This window comes from Cnephaeus nilssonii (assembly GCF_951640355.1).
Source record: "Cnephaeus nilssonii genome assembly, chromosome: 17".
In the NCBI taxonomy this organism is placed as follows: Eukaryota; Metazoa; Chordata; class Mammalia; order Chiroptera; family Vespertilionidae; genus Cnephaeus; species Cnephaeus nilssonii.
Genome location: NC_137088.1, coordinates 24,285,721 through 24,311,487, shown reverse-complemented (window position 1 = coordinate 24,311,487; position 25,767 = coordinate 24,285,721). Strand labels below are relative to the sequence as shown.

Genomic DNA, 25,767 nt, shown 5'->3' with positions numbered 1-25,767 from the left:
GTCCTCATCCATAGGTGTATGATTTTTGTCTAGTCTCTTCCCGTATCCCCCACAGACACCCTTTTCCCCCTGAGAATTATCAATCCACTCCGATTCTATGCCCCTGATTCTATTATGTTTACCAGTTTATTCTGTTCTTCAGATTTTTAATTCACTTGACTTTTAGATTCACTTGTTGATAGGTATGTATTTGTTGTTCATAATTTTTATCTTTACTTTTTTCTTCTTTTTAAATAATACCTTTCAGCTTTTTATATAATACTGGTTTGGTGGTGATGAACTCCTTTAGCTATTTCTTATATTTGAAGCTATTTATCTGCCCTTCAATTCTGAATGATAACTTTGCTGAATAGAGTAGTCTTGGTTGTAAGTTCTTGCTATTCATCACTTTGAATATTTCTTGCCACTCCTGTCTGGCCTGCATAGTTTCTGTTGAGAAATCAGCTGATAATCGTATGGGTACTCCCTTGTAAGTAACTAACTGTTTTTCTCTTGCTGCTTGTAAGATTCTCTCTTTGTCTTTTGCCCTTGGCATTTTAATTATGATGTGTCTTCGTGTGGTCCTCTTTGGATTCCTTTTATTTGGGGTTCTGTGCGCTTCCTGGACTTGTAAGTCTATTTCTTTCACCAGGTGGGGGAAGTTTTCGGTCATTATTTCTTCAAATAGGTTTTCAGTGTCTTGCTCTCTCTCTTCTTCTGGCACCCCCATAATTCTGATGTTGGTACGCTTGAAGTTGTCCCAGAGGCTTCTTACACTATCTTCAACTTTCTGAATTCTCTTCTCTTCTTGCTTTTCTGGAGGCGTGTCCTTTGCCTCTTTGTATTCCAAATCTTTGAGTTGATTCTTGCGTTCCTCTAGTCTGCTGTTGGGTCTCTGTATAATATTTTTTATTTCAGTCAGTGTATGTTTAATTTCTAGTTGGTCCTTTTTCATATCCTCGAGGGTCTCATTAAATTTATCGGCCTTTTCTATGAAATTCTTGAAAAACCTTATAATCGTGGTTTTGAACTCTATGTCCATTCGTTTGTTCTCCTCCATTTCTTTCGTTTGGGATCTGTTTCCTTGCCTCCTCATTTTCGCTGCTTCCCTGAGTTGGTTAGGGTAACATTGTGTACTAGGTGTCCCATTGGTTTAACGGCTCAGCCTCCCAGTTACCTGAGGTGGATGCTCTTGTTGCACCCCTTAGTGAACTGTGTGTACAGCCTTGTTGTAGTTAAGTCTTGATTGTTGTTGGTGTCACTGGGAGGAATTGACCTCCAGGCCAATTGGCTGTGAGGACGCACTGTCTATAAAGGAAGAATTGCTGTGCTGGAGACACATTTATGGGGCGGGACTTGTTCCAGTAGGGCTTTGGTGCTCACTGAGTCTGCCTCTTGAATGTGTCCCTTACGAGCATGCTTGAAATCTGGTGTCGTTTCACACCGACCACTAGATGCCCTAGTTTCTGGATCTCCAATGGGGTGCAGATCAGCTACTGTCTGAGGCCCCCCAGCAGGAGCTACAGCAAGAACTAGTTTTCTCCTCTTTGCTTGGGGTTTGGCAGTTTTGGAGCAGTTTGACTGGAGCTGCAGTTTATTTGGTTAAGCTGCCACAAGGCAGGCCATTTATATGCAAAAGCCGCTGTGTGGAGCCTGGGCGGGTTTGTAGAAGTGCGGGGCGGGGTCTCAGGGCATCACTAGGCTAGGGCGTGGCAAACGGCGATGGCTACCGTCAGCCGTCTCTGCCTTTCCGCATTTCCAAGTCCCTGCATCCCAAGCTCCAGCGCAGTAAACACTGATTGCTGGGCGAATCTCTGCAAGAAAGTCACTCTCACTTTCCGACCTGATGGCCGAGAGTCCAGCTTCTCCCTGTAGGTGTCTGGGTCCCCCGCGTGTCCCCAGAAATTGGATTTCAGATTGATTGGGAGCTTGTCTTCCTTTGGGTTGAAAAAAAGCCACGCGCCCCGTCGCCCACCACCAGCCCACTATGCGCGCCGCCGTACCTCAGCTTTTCCGCGTTTGTTCACCTTTCTTTTTCCTTCTTAGTTGTAAATCTGCCATTCAGCCAGCTTTCCCGTGGTTCTGGGTGGTAGACGTTTTGTCTTTTAGTTGTATTTTTGAAATTGTTGTGCATGGCGGCAGTTTAGTTGTTTAACTTTGCTGCCATCTTCAAGAAAGTCACTTTAGATTTAAGGACATACATAGACGTAAGGTAAAGCAATGTAAAAAGATAGTCCATGAAAACAGTTATGAAAAGAGAGGACAGATGGCTAAACTTGTATCAGACAAAAGAGACTTTAAGTCAAAACTGTCACGAGACAAAAAAATAAAAATAAAAGGACATTATATAAATATCAAAAGGGTCAATTTACCAGGAAGATATAACAATTATATAAATATACCCAACATTAGAGCACATAAACATACAAAGTAAACACTAACAGAACTGAACGGAGAAATAGTAAAATAATGATAGTAGCTGACTTCAATATCCCACTTTCAATAATGAATGGAACAGCCAGACAGAAAATCAACAACAAAACAGTGAGCTTGCACAACACTATAGATCAAATGGACCTAACAGACATTCTACTTAACAGCAGCAGAATATACTTTCTTCTCAAGAATACATAGAACATTCTGTAGGATAGATGGCATCTTAGGTCACATGACAAATTTTAACAAATTTAAGATTGAAATCATAGCAAATATCTTCTCTGGCCACAATGGAATGAAACAGTAATCCATAGCAGAGAAATTACTAGAAAATTAGTAAATATGTAGAAATTAAACAACACACGCTTGAACAACCAATGGATCAAAGAAGAAATCAAAAGGGAAGTTAGAAAATACCTTGAGGCAAATAAAATAAATAATATACCAAAATTTATAGCATATACCAAAAGCAGTTGTATTAAGAAGGAAGTTTATAATGATAGACACCTACATTAAAAAACAAAGATCTAAAATAATCTAACATCTCAAGGAACTAGAAAAAGAACAAACTAAACCCAAACTTAGCAGGAAAAAAAAAGAAAGAATATATATATATAGATTAGAGCAGAAATAAATGAAACAGAAAGCAGAAAAACAATAGGAAAACAAATTAACAAAACTAAAGAGTTGTTTTTATGAAAATATAATTTGACAAATCTTTAGCTAAACTGTGATAAAAATGAAAGAAGAGACATTATAATTGACTAGCGGCCCGGTGCATGAAAATTCATGCACTACAAGAGGGGGGGGTCCCTCAGCCCGGCCTGCTCCCTCTCACTGTCCGGGAGCCCTCAGGGGTGGGAGGCGACCCGGCGATCAGGGGAAGGCAATGCCCCCATCACACCTCTGCTGCTGCCACTGCCGGCAGCGCAAGCCTTGGCCGACCCTGGTTACCTGAGCCTCAGGCAGCCCTGGGCGGCTGGGCAGCCGACATCCGAGGCTTGCTTGCACTTCGGGCTGGCTCTGGGAGGCTGGGGTTCTGAGAGGACTGGGAGACTCCAGAGGCAGGCGCGCAGAGCAGCCAGACCCGCCTGGGGGCGGGCCCGGCTGTGCCACCCCGGCGGGGCTGAGGGGACTGGGAGCCAACATCTTGTGGCTGTGGGCGCCACCATCTTTGTGAGGATGTGATGATGGTTAATTAGCATATTCACTCTTTATTAGATAGGATGCCAAAGGGGAAAAGGAAATCATAAAGATATGCCAACAAATTGTTCAACCTAGAATAAATGGATAAATTTCCAGATACATAAAACTTACATGACTGAATCATGAATAGAAATCTGAGCAGACATGTAATTTATAAGGACACTAAATTAGTAATTAAAAACCTCCCAATAAGAAAAGTGCAGGACCAGATGGCTTTACTGCTAAATTCTACCAAACATTTAAAGAATTAATGCCAATCCTTCTCAAACTCTTCAAAAAAAATTGAGGAGAAAGGAACATTTCCAAACTCATTTATGAAGCCAGCATATTCAGCATTATCAAAACCAGATAAAGACACTACAAGAAAATTACAAGTCAATATTCCTGATGAACTTAGATGCAAAAATCCTCAACAAAATACCAGCAAACCAAATTCAGTAGCACATTAAAAGGATCATGCACCATGACCAAGTGGGACTTAAATACTGAAATGCGATCATGATTCATCATACAGAAATCAAGTAATGTGACACAAGACATTAAGAGAATGAAGGACTTAAAAAATCACATATTCATCTCAGTAGATACAAAAAAAAATCTGGAAAAATTCAAAACACTTTCATGATAAAAACTTGTAACAATTAGGAATAGAAGGAAATAAGGAAATGACCTTAACATAATACAGGTCATATATAAAAAGCCCACAAATCAATGATGAAAAGACTGAAGGCCTTTCCTCTAAAATCATGAACATGAGAAATATGTTCACCTTCATTATTTTTAACACAGTACTGGAATTGAAAAAAGGAAGGGAGGGAGGGAGGGAGGGAGGGAGGGAGGGGCATCCAAATCAGAAAGGAAGAAGTAAAACTATTTTACTTTGCAGAAGACATGACCTTACATAGAAAACTCTTAAGACCACACACACACACACACACACACACACACACACACACACACACACATTAGAACAAATTAATGAATTCAGCAAAGGTGCAGGATAAAAAAAAAATCAACAAAAATTAGCTGTGTTTCTATACGTGGAGAATGAACTATCTGAAAATAAAATTTCATTTACAATAGCATCATAAACAATAAAATACTTTAGAAATAAACTTAATTAAGGAGGTAAAAGACTTGTAAACTAAGAATTATAAAACACAGATGAAAGAAATTTAAAATGATATAAATACATGGAAAGATATCCTGTGTTAATGGATTAGAAGATGTAGTATTGTCCAAAAAGGGGGAAGCGGGGGTGGGGGGGGGGGAGGGGGAGTCAGGACAAGGGAATAACTGAAAAAAGAATAATGGATAAAGGAAGATCACACAGATACAGAAGAAAATGGGGGGGGGGGGTGGATTTTGAAAAGAAATTGGAAAAAATTATCTTGAGTTATAAAGAAAGGATCTTTGTCCTCAAAAACAAGATGTTGATGTTAGTTAGTTGGTGGAAGAGAACGGATAAAGTTGAAAAGGAAAAGGAGTGTTTAGCAGTTGAAAGTAATGGGTTATGGGGCCTAAGATGAAATAGCAAAAATTCAGAAGTGAAGATAGTTTCAGTACATGAGATGTAGTCATTAGAGTTATGTGGCTAGAGCCAAATGAGAGGCTCATGTTGTGGAGGTTGTTAAACTGTAAAATATGATGTTCAAAATGTCATCTACAAAGAAATGAAATCACCTAGATGGCTGAGACAACTATGATCCAGATGTAGCAATGGGGAGTGAAATTTGACAGACAATAGCAACAAGCAATAGAAGGCTAACCTAGATGGTATGTACCTCCAGAGAAGGAAGGTTTTTATAGGTAGGTAGACTAGTAAATGGAGGACAAGAAAAATGCTGACTCCACTCCCCTCCCTCCTCCCAAAACACACACACACACACACACACACACACACACACACGCACGCACGCACGCACGCACGCATACAGGGAGTGAAGGAGAGAGAGGGGGGAGGGAGAGAGGGAGGGAGAAAGGAGGGGAGGGGGGGAGGGAGTGAGGGACGGGGGGGGGGGGGGGAGAGGAGGGGGGGAGAGACATTCCCAAGATAGACTTGGCTCTGAGTAAAGGAACAGTTGAGAAGACTTCTGGAGAAGCATGTACTTATGAAAACTATGTTTCAGTTAACACAGGAGATGGCTTTCTAGGAAGAGTGTAGATTCAAGTTATATATGAGAACTTAAGGACTAAATCAATATTCAAATGACTGTTTCTAGATTTGAGTCTTGAAACAATTATTTCCTTTCAAAAGTATGAAAACAAAAAATGTTAAGCCAAATGTAACAACACAGGTAGTTTTCTAAAATATACCCAATATGCCAAAACTAGGGAAAAAGTGGGGGTGGGGGGAGAACTACTTGGTTGTCAAGTATATAGCACTGTATTTAAGCAATATTTTTGAAAGTTAGATTACTTTCTTCAAAATTTTAATTACCTCAAGAAGTAGTTTGAAATTAAGCAAAAGTACTCATCATTCAGACTTGATTGAAGGCCAGACTGAAATGGAGTTTTTTTAAAGTTGTGTTTTCAAATATCCTATGTGATCTGTCTTCATCAGTATAATTTTTGACTGGGACTTATGTTAACTACCAGCATCTATGCCATATGACTTATACACCCAGGCCCAGGATAAACACACTTCTGAAACATAATTACATTATTAATTGCAAAATTCAAAATTAACAAATTAGTACAGTGTAAAATTTTTATTTTAAACAGGATGAGTTTCTGCCTTCCCCTTTAAAATACTGAGGAAGGGTATTTCCAATTCATTCTAATTTCTATAGTGTGGTGGCACTGGAGTAAATGTATCAAGTTACTGGACTTTGAAGACTAAAGGGAGAAAATTTTCAATTTAAAAATAAGTTGCTATGGTCACCCAATGTTTACCTTTATAAGCAATAATTACATGAGATGCCCAAGGAATTCCCACAAGTGCAGTAAGATCAGTAGCTGAAGTGTACACTAGTTATTTCACAAACAAATTGAGACTGTATACGCCAAGTCCATTTCAAAGTAGTTATCGTTTGGGAAATTCTAAAGAAAATGATTCACACATCTTTCATTTCAAACCATAGAAGGGTGGAGACAAAAATACTGAAAGTAACTATTTTAAGATCCAAGTGATGACTCAGATAGTTTAGAACATTTTTCATATTTTTGTTCCCTTTATTAAAGAACTAGAGGCCCAGTGCACGAAAATTCACGCACTGGAGGGGGTTCCCTCAGCCTGGCCTGCCCCCCCTCACAGTCTGGGAGCCCTCAGGGGATGTCCTACTGAAGGCTTAGGCCCGATGGCCTCCCTCTGCAGGAGGCAACTGGGAGGATCAGGGGAAGGCGCCACCCCCATCACCCCACTGCTGCTGCCAAAGCCAGTCGCTGGGGCTGCCGACCCTTGGCCCTTGCTTCTTAGCACTGGCTCCGCCCCCTGCCCACTTGTGTGTGTAGGGGCAATCTGGGGCCAGGTCGGCTGGGGGAGGGGCTGTGGGAGGTTGAGGCACCACAGTTGTACCCCGTCCAGCCTCTGTGGAGGCTCCAAGTCTGCGGGCAACAAGTAATAGAAGGCTAACCTAGATGGTATGCGCCTCTGGAGAAGGAAGGATTTTATAGGTAGGTAGACTAGTAAATGGAGGACAAGAAAAATGCTGACTCCACGCCCCTCCCTCCTCCCAAAACACACACACACACACACACACACACACACACACACACACGCACGCACGCACGCACGCGCGCACATACACACGCATACAGGGAGCACCACCTCTGTGGATGGAAGGGCCACATGGTGCAGGTGGGACCGGCCTGGGCCCACCGGCTCTGCCCTGCCTCTCCCGCTACACCAGCCCTTGGCCTTCGCAGCTGCTGTGGCTTTGTCCAGAAGGCCAAGGGTCTAATTAGCATATTACCCTTTTATTGGTATAGATTCTATCTAAAATTATCAAGTTTTGTCCATTCCTATTGTTGAAATAAGGAAAAGGTGTTTTTAACATATTTCGGGTATGAAATCTGCATAAATACATTTTAATGCCCTTGATAAACTTGTAAAAAGCTATGCTTATAACTTAGTTACTTCAGAGTAAAACAATGTCAATTCCTTTAGCTGTAGTCAATTTTTAACTTCTTAAATGGGAAGAAGGGTGGCTGTCAGAATTAATTACTAGCTCATTATTGACTAACTAGGTAGTTAAACCTACTATTTCATTTTATATTATAGAACTTTTTTGTCTGCTTTGTTCACAATCAGAACATTCAGTATGTATTGGGAGAATACCTATAAAACTTTTGACCCCAATATAATTCTAATGTGATTTTAAAATTATAAGGTTCATCTTTACATGATGATGGGCCTTCCACAAAGTGTCTACTTTTCTGCATAATAGATTATTAAACGTTTGCTTTTTACTATTAGGGCTATCCTAAACTAAACTAGAATAGTATGTTACCCTCAACTGATTTAAACATAGATTTATCATCATAAATGACATGAAGTAAAATAAGATGGCTCTAAAATGGCTGATTCAGTTATCCAATGATATCACATAAGGACACCTAGGCTCCTTCCAGCTTTTCTCTATCAGATTCAGCATGAACCTCAGGACAATTCCCTTCATAGTCACATGATACCTGACAAACTTGAAGGCATCACGTCAGACACATATTGTGCAGTAGAAGGGGGACTTTCCTTGGCATGTGACCATAGTTGGCACACGTCCCTTTCTAAACAAATCACTACAAGCAGAGTAGGATTACCACAATTAACTTACACTATCAGGGATTTCTCCAAGTCCTGTGGGATAGAGGTGAGCATTCAAACAAAACTGAGGCCTGCAAGGAAGGAAGCAGGTTATGGCCAGTGAGCAGGCAACCAACAGTATGTTATGTACTACACCAAGCATGTCAAACTCGTGGCCCACGGGCCGCATGCCTCGTTTATTTGGCCCATGTTAGCCTTTGAGTTTGACATGCTTGTACTACGCTGAAAAATTAAACATTGGCATTTTATTTCAATAGATTAATTTTCCCATCATTATGAATTAATCTCAACACACAAGTACTGAACAATACTTTGAGGACTTTTGAGATTTATTTTTTTAAAGGGAAAAAAAAAATCAGTCATCAGTAATTTACCTTAAAACAGATTAAAGGCAATCATTTGATAAATGCCACTGATAAAAGAGGTTAGTATACCTTAGAATATTAAATAATGAAATTACACTTTAATTAAAACAAAGGCTTTATCTCAAAAATGTTTCCTAATAATCTCACTTTTCTCTTCTAAGAAAAGTAAGGCTAATGACTAGACATAAGTCAGACTGCATCCAGAGTATTGAGAACACATTAAAAGAGGGTAAGATGAGGGTGGATCTAAAAACCACTTCCTAAGTGTCAATGAAGCTGAAAGTATTTTGTCTGAAAAGGAGTCAGGTGAAATATGACAGCTTTAAAATATTTGAAGTGCTGTCATTGTGAAGCAATACCAAATTGCATAGTTCTGGAGATAAGGATTAGGATCAATAGGCCCTGGCAGGGTAACTCAGTTAGTTAGAGCGTTGTCCTGATATGCCAAGGTTGCAGGTTCCATCTCCAGTCAGGGCACGTACAAGCAGCAACTAATGAATGCATAAATAAGTGGAACAACAAATCTATGTTTCTCTCTCTCAAGTCAATTTTTTAAAAAAGAATTAGGATCAATGAACAATAAATAACAAGCAGGAAGATGAAATCTGGTTCAATATAAGATAGTACCTTTATCTAGCATTATTTTACCTGAAGATGGAACAAGGTTGGCTGCTCATATGGGACAGGGATGAAAATTCATCCCAGCCAATTTAAATACCTGATGGTTCAATGCACTTTATGTGTAGTCAGTTGTAACAACTTGCCTGCAAAGTAGTTTTAAATCATAATTTCACAGATAAAAATCTGGCTGGACAAGTCAAACACTGAAAAAAACCACATGGCTAAGAAATGGAGAAAACTGGATTCTAATCCAGGCCCATCTGTCTCCAAAGCTGGCTCTTCCCACACATCACACACCTAAGAGAAGTTAAATTAGCAGTTGTTAAGGAAGCATATGGATTTCTGAGTTGTCAAAAACAGAGTATCATCTGATTTGAAGTCCCTTTCAAAATTAAGATGCCAGAAATGAAAAGTATTACTTCCTTCCATTTGCAGGAGTTATTTCCTACTTTAAGACTGCTCTCACATTTAGTCTCATAAAAAATATTTTAAGGTAAGTAAGCGGGGGGGGGGGGGGGGGGGAGGCATTATCTCTTGACATTCTACTTCTCAGAGAAAGAGGACAACAAAGATGAATTCCTTCAACTTCCTTCTGATTTACTTCCAAACATATTTGTTTGTATTTTCAATTTTTCCCCTCTGATATTTCATTCATTGATCATTTATTAAGCACATATTTTGTTTGTTTAATCTTCACCCAAGGATATGCATATGTTTTTAAAATTGATTTTACAGAGAACGGAAGGGGGAAGGGGGGGGGGAGAGGGAGAGAGGGAGAGAGGGAGGGAGGGAGGGAGGGAGGGAGGGAGGGGGGGGGAGAGAGAGAGAGAGAGAGAGAGAGAGAGAGAGAGAGAGAGAGAGAAGAGAGAGAAACATCGGTGATAGAGAAGCATCACCGGGGTTCAAACCCGCAACCTGAGTATGTGCCCTGACTGGGAACCAAACCCACAACCTTTTGGTATATGGGCCAATGCTCCAATCAAGTGAGCCTGGGCCAAGCACGTTTTAACATGCCAGGTACAAACCTCAACAACTTCACAATCTGACAGGAAGAGCTTGTATTCACAGAGGAAAAAGTAAGTTTATTAAAAAATATTTCCATCTTCTTACAGACCTTACATTTATCAATTCTGACTCTTTTCTTATATCACTTTGATTTATCCCTTACTGCTATCACTGTTCCTTCCTCCTGGCCTACAGAAAGCTTCTCTGCCTCCCTAACAAACTACCATTCCATTTATTACTTGTTTCACCTACTGCAATCTGACTTCCATACTCACCATTCCGAAACTGCTCTAAGATCACCAAGGATTACCTACTGAAAAATCCTCATTTTCCTCAACTACTGTACACTATTGGATACCAATGCTCTTCTTGCTACCTCCATAAAAGTATCCCTTATTTTTCCCCACCTTCTTCTTTGGCCCTCTTTTACTTGGCTTTTCTTCAGTCACCCATATTTAAATACTGGCTTTTCTTTCAGCTCATTTTTTACTGCAAGAAAGCCAATACTACAATCTCTTTCTAGACAATCTCATCTATTTCCATAGTATCATCCATTAACTATGTGATACTTCCAAGTCTTTATTTCCAGTCCTAACCTACAGACTCAACTTCCAAATGCTCAGTAGGCCATTTTACCTGCATATTCCGTATTATCTCAGATTCAGCATGTCAGGATTCACTTTATCACCTCTAATCCAGTTCCCCAAAGTGTTCTTTTTCGGAAATTCCTAGGCTGGCTAATAGTAATGCCACCACCAATATACAGGACCCAGAACATAAAAATAATTATCTGAAAGCCTTACCTTACTTCATCTCCCACTTCTAGTTAGGCACCAAGTTCTAGGAATTTTACCAAAACTTTTCCTGAACTCTCTCTTCCCTCATAGTGACCAAGTTCAGACTCACTTCAGTCTTCACATGAGTTATCAAAACCACCTCATCTCAACTCTTGGCTCTCCTTTCTCTATTTCTATCCATCCTAGTAGCAGACATAGGTTATTTCACAAGAATCTCTTTCTTTATGGAGTACATCTGAGCCAGACATATATAAGAGGCCCAGGACTGGCCAGAGTACCACCTACCTACTCCTAGCCCCATGTCCAGTTCAGGTAAGCACACACACTCACAGCCTTCCTCAGGACTTGCTTTGCTACCTAGGCTATCGGGAAAGATAATCTCTTTTCTTTTGGGATTATAAGAAAGAACAATGTAAGCTAAACTGCCTGCCTGTAAGAGGAAAAACGGCAAAGTTTAAAAAGGGGAGGGGGGTGATGGAGAATCCACTATCACCAAATTCTGGATCTAGCTTTGCCTGACCACTCCTATCACCTGACCAATAAACTTCCTTTTGCGTTTAAGCTACTTTGAGTTGTGATATCTGTCATTTGTAACCAAGAGTCCTGATTAACAATTCTCTATATTACCCATTACTTTTATAAATCATACATTAAATGTTATTTGCTTGCTTTTACTTAGTCAACTAAATTTTATTGAAGTACTTTATTGAAGACATCTACCACCGCCTTGTCTTCAGCAACAACAGTAGATTAGTTAAATCAGTGGCAGAATCATGAGTAATTTGATCGTTCCTTCAGAGGTCTACACATTTGTGTTTGTTTTTTAGCAACACCACTCCTTAATCATAATTTGCTAACCTTAATCACTACTTTACAGGTAAGAAAAATAAGTCCTGGAGAGGTTATATGACAAAAGTTCACATTCCAATATATACTAAGAGTTAGGACCAAAACTTGAACACTCAGAGATGAAAACTCCCTGTTACGAGGCAAACCTGTCATTTAATCTGCAGCTCAAGAGAACCTAGAATAGTTGGGTATTTAACAGAACAAGGCTGTTGAGAATTTAAACTTGCTAGGTTACAACAGCCTCTAAATCCATATCTCAGAAACTATCAGATAGTTAGTGAAGAGCAGACAAGAAGGTGTAATTTTAAATGTTTGTTTGTATAACTTTGTTTTTCTATAAATAATCCTTCAAAGAACAGAAAAGGAAATGGCACTAGATTGCAGAAAGATGGCCTCAGAGAAAGTGTTAGGAGAAACTGATGTTCCAGACTCCATACTTGATTTGCCCTTTAAAATATAAGTGCATGATTTATTACATCAGATTATTATTTCTTTGAATTGGGATCTCCACAACCTTTTACAATCCCAAATAAACTTTACAGACTAAGGTATTTAATTCATTCAAGTATCGGCCTAGCTGATTTTGCTCAGTGGATAGAGCATCAGCCTTTGGACTGAAGGGTCCCAGGTTCGATTCCAGTCAAGGGCACATGCCTGGGTTGCGGGCTCGGTCCCCAGTGGGGGGCATGCAGTAGGCAGCTGGTCAATGACTCTCTCTCATCATTGATGTTTCTATCTCTCCCTCTTATCTTCCTCTCTAAAATCAATAAAATATATATCCTACATAATAATAGACAAATATGCAAATTGACCATACCTCCGACACACCCACAAGCCAGCCCACCATCCAATCAGAGCGAGTATGCAAATTAACCTGACCAAGATGGCTACAGCAAGGTTTCCTAGGTAACAGAAGAAGCCAAGCTTTCCGCCTGCCCTTGCCAGGCCTAAGCCTCCACTCAAGCTACAAAGTTTCAATTATAGAAGGTAAACAAATTCAAACAGAAATGGCGGCAGAATGGAGCTTGAGAGAGCAGGCCAGGGTTGCCCCCAGCAACAGGGGAAGCAAAGCTTTCCACACACCCTGGCCGGGCCTAGGCCTCCGCTTAAGGCTACAAAGTTTCAATTATAACCCCAACAGAAATGGCTGCCGGCACAGAGGGAGCCCCAGGCTTGGCTCCGCTCCAGGCTACAAAGTTTCAATTGTAGAAGGAAAATAAATTCCAGATAACAGGGCCTCCGCTTGGGTTGCCAGGGGGCGTGGCTGGCCTGCAAACCACCACAGGCCCCTTGCTCAGGCTGCCCCACGCCCCAAGGGAACCCCACCCTGATCAGGGACACCCTTCAGGGCAAACCAGCTGGCCCCCATCCCTGTACCAGGCCTCTATCCTATCTAATAAAAGAGTAATATGCAGATTGATCATCACTGCAACACACAATATAGCTGCCCCCATGTGGACACAAGATGGCCACCACAAGATGGCCAGCAGGAGAGGGCAGGTGGGAGGCACCCTGCCTGCAAGGGAGGGCAGTTGAGAGTGACCAGGCCTGCAAGGGAGGGCAGTTGGAGGTGATCAACCCTGCAGGAGAGGGCAGTTAGGGGTGACCAGGCCGGCAGAGGAGGGAAGTTGGGGGCAAACAGGCTGGCAGCGGAGTGGTTAGGGGGTGATCAGGCTGGCAGGCAGAAGCGGTTAGGGGCAATCAGGAAAGCAGGCAGGCAAGCAGTTGGGAGCCAGCAGTCCTGGATTGTGAGAGGGATGTCTGACTGCCCGTTTAGGCCCAATCCCACCGGGCAGTTGGACATCCCTCCAGGGGTCCCAGATTGGATAGGGTACAGGCTGGGCTGAGGGACGACCTCCCTCCGTGCACGAATTTCGTGCACCGGGCCTCTGGTATATTATAAAAAAATAATTCATTCAAGCATAACTACCAAAGGACTTGTAATAGCATAACCAATGGACATAGACACTGGGGTGGTGGGCACTTGCCCTCGCGGGTTCGGGAATGGCTGGTGGGGGGCGGGGTGTCAATCGGGGGAAAAGGAGACATATGTAAAACTTTAGACAATAAAAATTAATTAATTAATTATTTTAAAATAGTCATTTGGTGCCCAGCCGACGTGGCTCATGACCTATGAACCAGAGGTCACGGTTCGATTCCAGGTCAGGGCACATTTCCAGGTTGCAGGCTCAATCCCCAGTAGGGGATGTGCAGGAGGCAGCCAATCAATGATGCTCTCTCATCATTTATATGTCTATCTTTCTCTCTCTCTTCCTCTCTGAAATCAATATATATATGTATGTATGTATATATATGTACACACACACACACACACACACACACACACACATATATTTTTTTAAAGTCACTTGTTAACTAGCAAAAAAAGAATTTGAATATTATATCTGTGAAATAAAAGGCTTCAATGAGAGGAGTTTCTCCTACTGGCTAGGAGAAAGAGAGAATGTTCATCAAGGACAACTTTAAAAACCCAAGCTATCTGTATTTTTTCTAACACTACTAATTAAGAAGTGTGTTTTATTTAGATGTCATTTAAATTATAGTACCACCTAAATCAAGCATGTCAAACTCAAAGGCTAACACAGGCCAAATAAACGAGGCATGCGGCCTGTGGGTTGCGAGTTTGGCATGCTTGACCTAAATAACCAAAACATCTAAACTATTTCTAGGGTGGTAGATTAAAGATTGTATTAGGAAATATAGTCAGGAATATAGCTCTTAACCATTTCATATACAAGGATTTATCTTTTAAAAATAAGTATTGCATATTATATCTAAAAGATAGTTATGCTTCACTAGTTTTAATTTGCCCATCTATATACCACTATGTTAATTTCACTATTCTAAGTGATGGATTTTAAAATGATTCCTTATGTGAATTTAGAAAATTTGCAGAAACCAATGCAAATACACCATCCAGTGGTAAAAGATGCAAATTACAACTTAGACAGCAATCACAGCAAAGTAATTGAATTTGTGCCTCTACCTGATCTCCAACACACATTTCCAGGAAAGAAAAAAAACATGGGCAAAATATGATGTTGACTGTGTCTGCTATTTGTTACCATTTTTCCAATCAAATGTTATTCTTATTATCTTAAGTTCAACTTTTCTTTTTCTACTTGCCCACCCATTACCCAAATGCTTAATTGAATTAGGATAAGAGTATTTCAATATTCATCCAAAGCCTTAATTGAGCCAGAGGTTAGGAAAACAGTTTATAAAGGAGAGAAAAGGTGTGGGGGTGAAATGTCCAATGGAATTCTAGTTGGTAAAAGCCATTCAAGGTAACAACAAATGAGAGGCATCATATGAGTTGTTGTTGTTCTTTTTAAATTTGGTAGACAACCCTGAAAAGCCAGGTAAAGATTCACAGTTGGCCAATTCATACACAATTAAGAATTTCTAGAGACTATTAATCTTTAATGACAGAAATTATACCTTTTTCAAGAAAACCTAGTAAATAATGTTTTCCCAATAATCAGCTCCCCTCCTCCCAAAATAAAGATGGATAAAATCTTTCAGCTTTCAACACAACAGCTTTCTTATCACGTCCTCTTCTTTAAAAAAGTTTAATTTAATTAAAAACAAATTATAACCAAAAAAACCCAATAAGTGATTTTTTGTTTTGAAATACCTTTGCATCAAGCCTAGTTAATATCAAATGGCATTACCATTTGGATAAAAAAATATTTAACAAAAAGTACATAGGTTGCAGGCTGGGTTATAGTTTCTTCCTTTCTACAGAACCTTTCAATATGCTATAGATTTTAAATTATATTTTAAGCACCCTCCAACTGAAAATCTATCTTATTATGTTTTCCAGAAATACATGGCCTACCACACTTACTTGGGGTACCGGTTAATAATGCGGATTTTTTTTCAATAGATGGAGTTACACATATGTTGATATATATGCAATTTGATATGTATGCTATTTTGTTGTATTGACAACAAGCTTCAAAACTTCATACGTCAAATTTGCTGAAGGTGTTAACATCATAGACATTTTTACACTTAAAAATGTCAAATTTTGTGCCAAGTTTTAATTCGTTACTTTATTTTGAAAAAAAGTGCTGCTGAATACTTTGGGAAGCTTATGGTGAACATGCTCCATCTCAAGATACTTGTGAACGATGGTTTAAACCCTTTAAAAGTAATGATTTCGATGTGAAAGACAAGAACATCCAGGTCAACCAAAAAAGTTTGAAGACCAACAATTACAAGCATTTTGGATGAAGATTTGTTTCAAACTCAAAAACAACTTGCAGAAAGATTAAACGTTGCTCAGCAAACAATTTCCGATCATTTACAAGCAATGGGAAATATTTTAAAGGGAAGAAAATGGGTGTCACATCAACTGAACGAAAGACAAATAGAAAACCGAAAAGTCATCAGTAAAATGTTGCTTCAACGGCACGAAAGAAAGTCTTTTTTGCATTGAACTGTGACTGGCGATCACAAGTGGATTTATTTTGAGGATCCCAAATGCACAAAAGCATGGGTTGATCCAGGTCAACCATCAACATCGACTGCAAGGCCAAATTGCTTCGGAAAGAAGACAATGCTCTGTGTTTGGTGGGATCAGGAAGGTGTGGTGTATTATGAGCTTCTAAAACCAGGTGAAACCGTTAATACTGATCACTACCAACAACAAATAATCAATTTGAACCACGCTTTGATCATGAAACTACCAGAATGTTCCAGAAGACACAGCAAAGTAATTTTGCTTCATGATGATGCACCATCACACACTTCAAAACCAGTTAAGGACACGTTAAAAGATCTTGCCTGGGAAGTATTAACCCACCCGCTGTATTCACCAGACCTTGCTCCTTCAGATTACCACTTGTTCCGATCGATGGCACACGCATTTTCTGAGCAGCACTTCAAAACATACAAAGAAGTTGAAAATTGGGTCTCTGAATGGTTTGCCTCAAAACAAGAAAAGTTTTATTGGGATAGTATCCACAAATTACCTGAAAGATGGGGAAATGTGTAGCTAGCGATGGACATTACGTTGAATAAAGTACTTCTGATGTTTCTCTTGAAATTACCGTGTTTTCTTTGATTACAAAATCCGCATTATTAACCGGTACACGTGGTATAAACAAGTCTAGAACAAAGGATTTTAGCTTATACTAAATATTTTCCACATACACATATGTATAAAAGCGAAGTTTAAGTTATGAGGAGGCATAAATAGCAACAAACTAATAAGTCACAAGAGCTGCCTATATTACTGCAGAGAGACCACTGGAAAATAACCTACCATAATAGGAATCCCCATACTATTTTCCTCTGGTGGAAGCAGTAGTTGTATTGTTTCAATTCCACTCTCAGGCCTGTAGCAGAAAACAGATATCAAAAGCAAGAATATGCTGACACTAGAAACGAAGGGCTATGTTATAAAAATAACTAGTACCTTTAAACATTGAATTATTGGATAATATATTAAAAATCTTACTAATTGTGAACTTGGTCTTACCCTTCTATCAAGAAAAAAAATTAATCTGTATAATAAGACAGAGTTTTTTTTAAAAAGTTTTCTTTATATATGAACCAATCCTTACTGTATTCTCAGAAGAGACTCAAAAGTGGGGTTTGAGTCCTAGAATTGTTAACAACACAATATTTTCATATTTTTAAAAAGAACTATTCAAATATATTCACTATAATAATCAAATAATTCCATAGGGGTGTCTTAACCTAAGAATCTATAAAGTATAAAATATTCAATCTATATAATTTCTGAGTATTTAAAACATGTTCATTTTAGTAATATATAAAGAAATCACAATATCTCCCAAAGAGAGATATTGTACTTAAAAAAAAAAAGTGATAATTACTATTTAGTAACTTGTTCTCCCCATCTTCCTCCACTTGACAATGTGGACTTTCCCCCAAAACACTTTCAATGATTATATATACATTCCATTTAAAAGTATTATGTTACTGTATTTAACCAATTTCCTAAGATTAAACATTTGGGTTGTTCCTATTTTTTTCTTATATAATAATTTTTCCAGAATCTTATTCCAACAGTTATTTTTAGTAACATGGATTGCCTTCAAGTAAATAAAATTAGGCCTAAAATATTTTGGAACCATAATTCTCAGGTGCAATGGCCTATAAAGAACAAATGTCAGAATTAAATTCCCTGTATAGAGCATGCCGTCACCCTCATTTCTTATAAGTCTGCAAGAATCACCAGTTTTTACTATCTTTGTCAATGTGATTACTGCTGTGTTCTAATATGCCTTTCCAGTATGTTAGAAGATAGAAACCAACCTGTCCACTCTAGTAGGTAGCTACGATTCTAAACATATTAAATTTGTTCTTTTCTTGTCAAAACTCTGTATGAACAAATTAACCTCATAAAAAATATTAATGGGCCATTACTTTTATTACTACCATATATTAATGTAACAGACAGTAATTTTATTAATTTGCCATTTGGTGGCAGCAAATACAAAAGAAAGTAAATTTGCCAAGCGCTTCTATTTATTATATTATTACCAATATAAAGTTAGTCTTCCCTGAGTCATGTATTTTAAACAAGAGTTTCAAATGAAAAATGAAGCTTTATAGGTTTTAATAGTTAATAGTTAAATCTTATGTTAATAGTCAAGCTCAAAACAATATCACGAGCAAATTCCTAATTAACTGATTGAAAATAATAGCCTTGTGTTACTATAGCATTCACAATTTAATTATCTCAAAAACTGTGATCTTGATGTTTATAAAAAAAGTAATTGCAAAAGTTTCATTTGTACTGATGCACACACACATACACACACATAGAGGGGTGGGCAAAAGTAGGTTAATAATACAATAATTAATAAATAATAAAACAAGAATAAACTGTTTCATAACTGTAAACCTAATTTTGCCCACCTGTGTGTGTGTGTGTGTGTGTGTGTGTGTGTGTGTGTGTGTGTATCATGTAAAAATTACATTTTCTTACTCTAACCAACTCCAGCTGGCCTGGCTTCCCATCCCCATGAATAACTTATTCAATAATCATTTGCTAATAACTACTTATGGGCTAAGTACAGCAGTAAAGTAGAATAATTTCTAGCTTCATGAGGCTCACACAAAATCTCTCATATATCCTTTTCCCAGACTTGTAATATGGGGTAGTAAAAGACCAGCTTGAAAACCTAAATATTATATAAATATATATATAATACAAAAAATGTATAGTTTCCCTCTACATATAATTTACAATAAAAATAACCACACAAAAAATATTAGAGAAGAAAATACAAGACTTTTATTTTTTGTATGATTGCCTTAATGTCTTCTTTCTCTTCTTTTGAAATATCAAGTTATTTCAAAAGGAAAAATATTTGATGCCTTTAATTTACTACTCTTTTTATTAAACCTCCCAAAATAGTAAGTGACTAAAATAATTGAATTACATCAAACTGAAAAGTGTACTTAGAGTATCTTTTCACAGAATTATCACACAACAAAGTATGCCAAACATCTCAGTAACTTATTTATAGAAATCATTGCCAAAGTGTCTTATAGTCCAAGGTGTAAAAAATAAAAATAAAAATAAAGCAGGGGCTAGAATTAGGAGTGAATTAAAACTGAAACTAAATTTGTGCATACACTGACAGATTAACCATACAGTTAAGCACATCTGAATACTGTAAAGACCCAGTCTTCCACAGTGAGAAGGGGGTGTATCCCATTTACATCAGTACATCCAGCTTTATGGCTCTGCTTATTAATTATTAGCACACAACAGTGATGAACAATGTCATGCAACAATATTTCTCATACTGATGATAGGATCTTATTAGAAGAGAATTTTCTTTTTCTTTTTTTTAAGAGAGAGGAAGGAAGGGGGTGGAGGAGAGAAAAAGAGAGAGGGAGGGAGGGAGGGAGAAACATCGATGTGAGAGAGATACATTGAGAGAGAGATAACATTGATCAGTTGCCTCCCATCGGCACCTCATCCAAGGATCAAACCTACAACTTGGGCAAGTGTCCTGACCGGGAATCCAACCCACGACCTTCCAGTTCAAGGGACAATGCTCTAACCAACTGAGCCACACCGGCAGGGCTTCATTTTCTTGTTTTTCTGTTTATGTCAAGAAGATAGATACTAGATTTTACAGGTTAAAAATTAGCATCAGCAACTTCACGTGGTCCAACCTAATACCAGTTATTCACAACGTAAGTTCCTTGAGGGCAGGTACCATTTCTTATTCCCCTAAAAATACCCATCTTCTAGTAAGGGAGAAAGATAAGTAAAATGTAAACTGCCAAACAGTGCAATAAATGCTTTGATAGAAGAGAGAGAAAGAGAGAGAGAGAGAGAGAGAGAGAGAGAGAGAGAGAGAGAGAGAGAGACATACCCACATATGGTGCATTAAAAATCATAAGGTATACTAGTCAATGATGAATGATATCAGGAAAACTGGAAGCTACCTGGAAAATAAAGTTAAATAGAATTCCTTTGCTCAGTAATCACTATACTGAGATGTATGAGTCTAAAGAAATATAAAAGTACTAGGAAACTAATGACTGATTTCTCCCTAAGATGAGAAACAAGGTAGGAATGGTCTACTCTCACTCCTCTCCTATTCAGTATCATATTGAAAGTCCTATAGGGCTATAAGAAATAACAATTCGGAAAGAAATACAAATTGGGAAAAAAATAAATAAAACTGACTCTGTTAGCAGACATCATTGTCTATGTATAAAATCCCATGGAATCTCCAAAAAAGTTCCCAGAACTAATAAGTAAATTTAACATACTCATATTTCAACATACTACCAAGGACTGGAAATAAAAAAGTTAAAAGGAGTACCATTTATAATAGCACCCTCAAGATGGTACAGCCCCTTTAAAAAACAATTTACAGTTGCTTATAGTTATTCATACAGTTAATGTATAACCAAATAACCCTACACCTAGAATATTAACCCAATAAAATAAAAACTCAAACTCAGCAAAAATTTGTGTATGAACATTTACTAGTATACTGACTTTATTTGTAATCTCCGAAACCTGGATACAACCCAAATATCCCTCAACTAGAGAATGGAAAAATGTACTGTGATAATAAATCCATATAACAGAATACTACTCAGTTAACAGAAAAGAAACCAAAATCTGAACACACCAACAACATGGACAAATCTTAAATACATTATATGCTAAGTGAAAAGCTACATACTGAACAATTCTATTTCTTCTGCAAAAGGCAAAACCTTAAGGACAGCAAAGAAATAAGCAGTTGGTAGGAGCTGCCGATCTGGGAAGGGGATAAATACAAAGGGCACAGCAGATCTTAGGGTAATGGAAGTGTTCTGTATTTTGATTGTAGTGGTCATTACATGACTACACGCATTTGTAAAAGCTCACAAAACTGTACACTAAGAAGAGTAAATTTTACCATTATCGAAATTACACCTTGCCCAACTGGTGTGGCTCAGTAATTGAGTGTTGACCTATGAATCAGGAGGTCCCGGTTCAATTCCCCGTCAGTGCACATGCCTGGTTCGTGGGCTCAATCCCCAGTGTGGGGCATGCAGGAGGCAGCCGATCAATGATTCTCTCTCATCATTGATGTTTCTGTCTCTCTCCCCCTCTCCCTTCCTTTCTGAAATCAATAAAAATATATGTTAAAAAACACAAAATAAAACCAAATAAATAAATAATGCCTTAATACAAAGAGAAAAATTATAAACGTATTTGAAGAAGCCACACAAGTTTTTAAAACATAATCTCATAATGTGGAAGACAAAAATTGAAAAGACATAAAAAATTTTCATAAATTTAAAAATATTAAATTTCTTACAGTGAAGAAATAAAATCACAAAGTGAAACAAATGACAAACATAAGAAAAGGGAAAAACCCAATCCATTAGCAAAATAGGCAAAAAAAAAAAAAAATAAGAAACAAGTAATTCATAAAAAAGGAAACACAAATGTCTCTTAAGTACATTTCCAGGATATATTTTTAAGTGGTAAAAGCAAGTTATATAATGGTCTATATCAGTGATGGGCAACCTTTTGAGCTTGGTGTGTCAAACTTCGTCAAAAAACTGAGCATAACTCGGGTAGCGTGTCACTTTGAGGAAAAAACATTATTTCGCCAATGTTTCATCCTCAGGAGCAGCAAATGTTTCATCCTCGGCATGCGGCCACCTCAACGGCCGCGTGTCATCAGAAATGGCTACGCGTGTCAGTGCTGACACGCGTGTCATAGGTTCGCCATCACTGGTCTATATTGTATGCTACCTTTTCTATAAGAAAGAAAGAGGAAGAAGACATTTGTACTTGCTTTTATTTGCATATATAAACACTAAGGATACAAGGGAAACAAGGGTACTAATCTGGAGTGGGTTGCACAAATTTTACTCCTGTGACACAAAGTGGGAGAAAGACTTCTCAGTTATAGCTTTATCTGGTTTTGATTATAACTTCATGTGAAGGTGGAAGAAAAAGGGGGAGAGAGGAAAAGGAATTTAACCTGATATATTTGCACATGATATATGTAGGTGTTATATGATAAACAAGTTGGTCTTTGTCCTGCATACCTGTGAGCTTCTAAACCCTTGGAATTTCCTGAGTGACAGGATTCTGGTTATTCATGTTGAGCTCCCAGAACCATATCTGGGTTTTTACAATGAGGTGACTCACTGTAGGACCCTAGATTGTTCCAGATTGGGGCTGGCCATGCTGGAAAAAACCACCATGTGATAAGAGGGTTGGGGCTGTGAGCTATGTGTTGTTAGCCTGACCACCTAACCTCCTGACGAGGAGGGGAGGGGGGCTAAAGATTGAGTTCAATCTTGTGGCCATAATTCAACACGTCTATAAATGCAGTACCTATAAATCAAATCACCAATAAATAATTTTGACACTGAAGTTTCCAGAGGACATGGAAACTTCAAGTCTGAAACCCTCTCAGACCTCACCTTGAGTCTCTCTCTCCCTTTTGGTGGTTCAATTCTCTGTCCTTTTAATAAAACTGTAATCATAAGTATATCACTTTCCTGAGTTCCTGGAGTCATTCTAGTAAATTATCAAACCTGAGGGGATAGTGGGAAATCCAAAATTTATAGCCAGTTAGTCAGAAGCGTGGGTGGCCTGGGAACCCTGGAGCTGCAGGTAATATCTAAAGTGAGGAGGCTTGGGGAGGACCAAGCCCTTAACCTGTGAAGTCTACAGAACTGCAGTATAGTAGGTGGTAATTCATTGCAGCGTTATTTGTATTTGCAAAAGTACAACTTAGATATCAACAGGAAACTGAGTATATAACAATAAAAGACTAAATAGCCAGTACTCTTTAAATACTAATGTACAATGAACTCAAGATACTGGAGGTAGAGAGAGCAAATAAAATGCACAAAGTGGTCTAGTATATTAAAAATCTCTAGGGATAAGAAAGTAATGGTTGGCTATAGTTAAGGGAAACCAGATGACTTGAGGGTGATGTGGCTAGAGGTGGAAGCGACAATTTTTACATTACACACTTTTTATTTCTTTTAAATTGTGAACCGTGGTTGCCTGTTAAAATTAAATTCAAAAATCTACACAGATGAATCAGATGTATACCAAAGGTGAGAATTACTTAGAACAGTGACTCACTAATAAATAGATAAATGAACAAATAAACAAACAAACAAACAAACTGAGGTGTACGTAGATTCACTTTACTTTGCCAGCCTTTTCCACTCCAACTCAAAGGTTGACAGACCAATTAAGTTACAATTTCCTGGAGGTGGGGCCTAGAAATCTGTACTTTTAAATTGTGATCCTAATTCAGAACCAAGATGTAGAATTATTTTTAGAGCAAAGCACTGTGCTAGCCAAACTGAGTTAATACAATAAAAATATTCCTTGCCCTAAAAGGCACACAGCGAATAATCAAGATATACTGCTTCATAAATGAAACATTAATTTGGTCACATGGTATTGCAGAGAAAATAATTTAAGAACAATCATCATTTCTGCCAACCCCCAATGAAAACATTAGGTGAAAGGATGAAACATGATGGACCCAGCTAACATCTGTACAGATTAGTATATCACTAAGAATGGAACAGCATGTGCCCACCTGCTGTGAAGCAACATAAATTTGTGTTGTATATGCATATGTATCAACCTATAATATGCATGACAGAGAATAAGGTAGTAAGTAGGTGGCTATATGTATGTACACATCTGCTTATTATATGTGACATATTCTTGCTTTAGAAAAAAACAACAACAGAGTGTAATCTAATCCCACTTCTAAATCTACCAATTTACAGAAGGAAATAAGGAGTAGAGGAACATGCTAAAGGTCACCATGAGGATACAATTAGTCAAGCTAGTATATGGGAAATTCTACAAAACAAATGAATTTCTTTAACAATACATGGGTTTGTGTTTCAGAGACAGAGAAACATTGATCAGACCATCAAACCTCGGAGGGAAGGTAGAGGAGGGTGGGGGTAAAGGGGAGAGATCAACCAAAGGACTTGTATGCATATGGGCCTAACCAATGGAAACCGACAACAGGGGGGTGAGGGCATGAGTGGGGGGGATGGGGGAGTAATGGGGGAATAAGGACACATATGTAACACCTTAATCAATAAAGAAATTTATTTAAAAAAACACACACAATACATTGGGGTTTTTTTTAAGGGAGGGTGACTTAAGAAACCAATCATATACAATGTTCAAAGTTTGTTTAGAATTATTTTAGCTAACTTTAAAAAGAATCTGACACAAAGAATATATAATGCATACCAAATATGCTTTAAAACACTCCAAAAACATTGGGGAATGGTAAAAATTTTGATAATTGTTGTAAATGGATAATCAGTTCACAGGGGTTCATTTATATCTTCTCTGTGTGATAACGTTTAAGAATTAAATTACATTAAAATTTTTTAACTAAAGAAAATTATATTGTGATATTTTTTTAAAAAAGAGAGAACGCAATATTAGATTGACATCGTCTTGTGATTCTACTCGCACATAACACTATTTTAAAAAGAGAAACTTAAAAAGTTAAAGTGGTTAGGTCCAACTTAGGTCTAAACTTTATCAGAAAACATCTACCAGCCAATTTAGGGAACCTAGGAGGTGTAGTAGATCTAAATCAGAGTTTCTCAAAGTCAGCATTACTAACATTTTAAGCAAAATAATTATTGTTGTGGAGTCCTGTCTTGTCCATTGTAGGATGTTTAGCAGCATCCCTGGCCTCCATCCATAGATGTCTGTAGCATACCCGCCCCCCCTCCAAGTGTGACAACCAGATATTGCCAAATCTAATCCATCCCTGATCTAAACTGATGAGTTCTTAGAATGGTGAGCTTACTATAAAAAGCAAAAGGAACTTAATAGTATATTCTTCAAACTCTGCCAAAAGCAACTTGAATAAAGCAGCATGAAACTAGCCAGAATCAGACAAGATATTTTCTCCACCTTAACAAGACTCCTCACAACCACACAAGATGTCAAATATTTGATAAATACATTTTTAAAAATGTAAATATGTACATTTCCTTACATTTAAATACAACATGCTAAACAAATTAGTCTTTTTTGATGATTTATCTGAAATACCTAGAATAGACAAATCCATATAGGCAGAAAGAAGTTTAGTGGTTGTTAAAAACTGAGGGCAGGGAGAGAAGGTGAGTTAATTGCTTAATGAAAATGGGTTTCTTTTGGAGGTGATAAAAACATTGTGGAACTAGATAGTAC

The 25,767-nt window shown here is 38.1% G+C and overlaps 1 protein-coding gene across 5 annotated transcripts in view; it reads right to left on the bottom strand.

The window, feature by feature from the left end:
* The window catches only part of ANKRD28 (ankyrin repeat domain 28), a 142,503-nt gene that overhangs the window by 93,888 nt on the left and 22,848 nt on the right, over positions 1-25,767 (bottom strand). The window contains exon 2 of one of the 5 annotated variants that reach the window (XM_079794448.1): positions 17,314-17,386. The exons of 3 other annotated variants lie outside the window; for them this stretch is intronic. In XM_079794448.1, coding sequence (XP_079650574.1) covers positions 17,314-17,331 — 18 coding nt within the window. In that variant the 5' untranslated portion in view covers positions 17,332-17,386. Of the gene's footprint in view, positions 1-17,313; positions 17,387-25,767 lie in introns of those variants that run through there. One more of the 5 variants, XM_079794451.1, reaches the window with a different exon arrangement.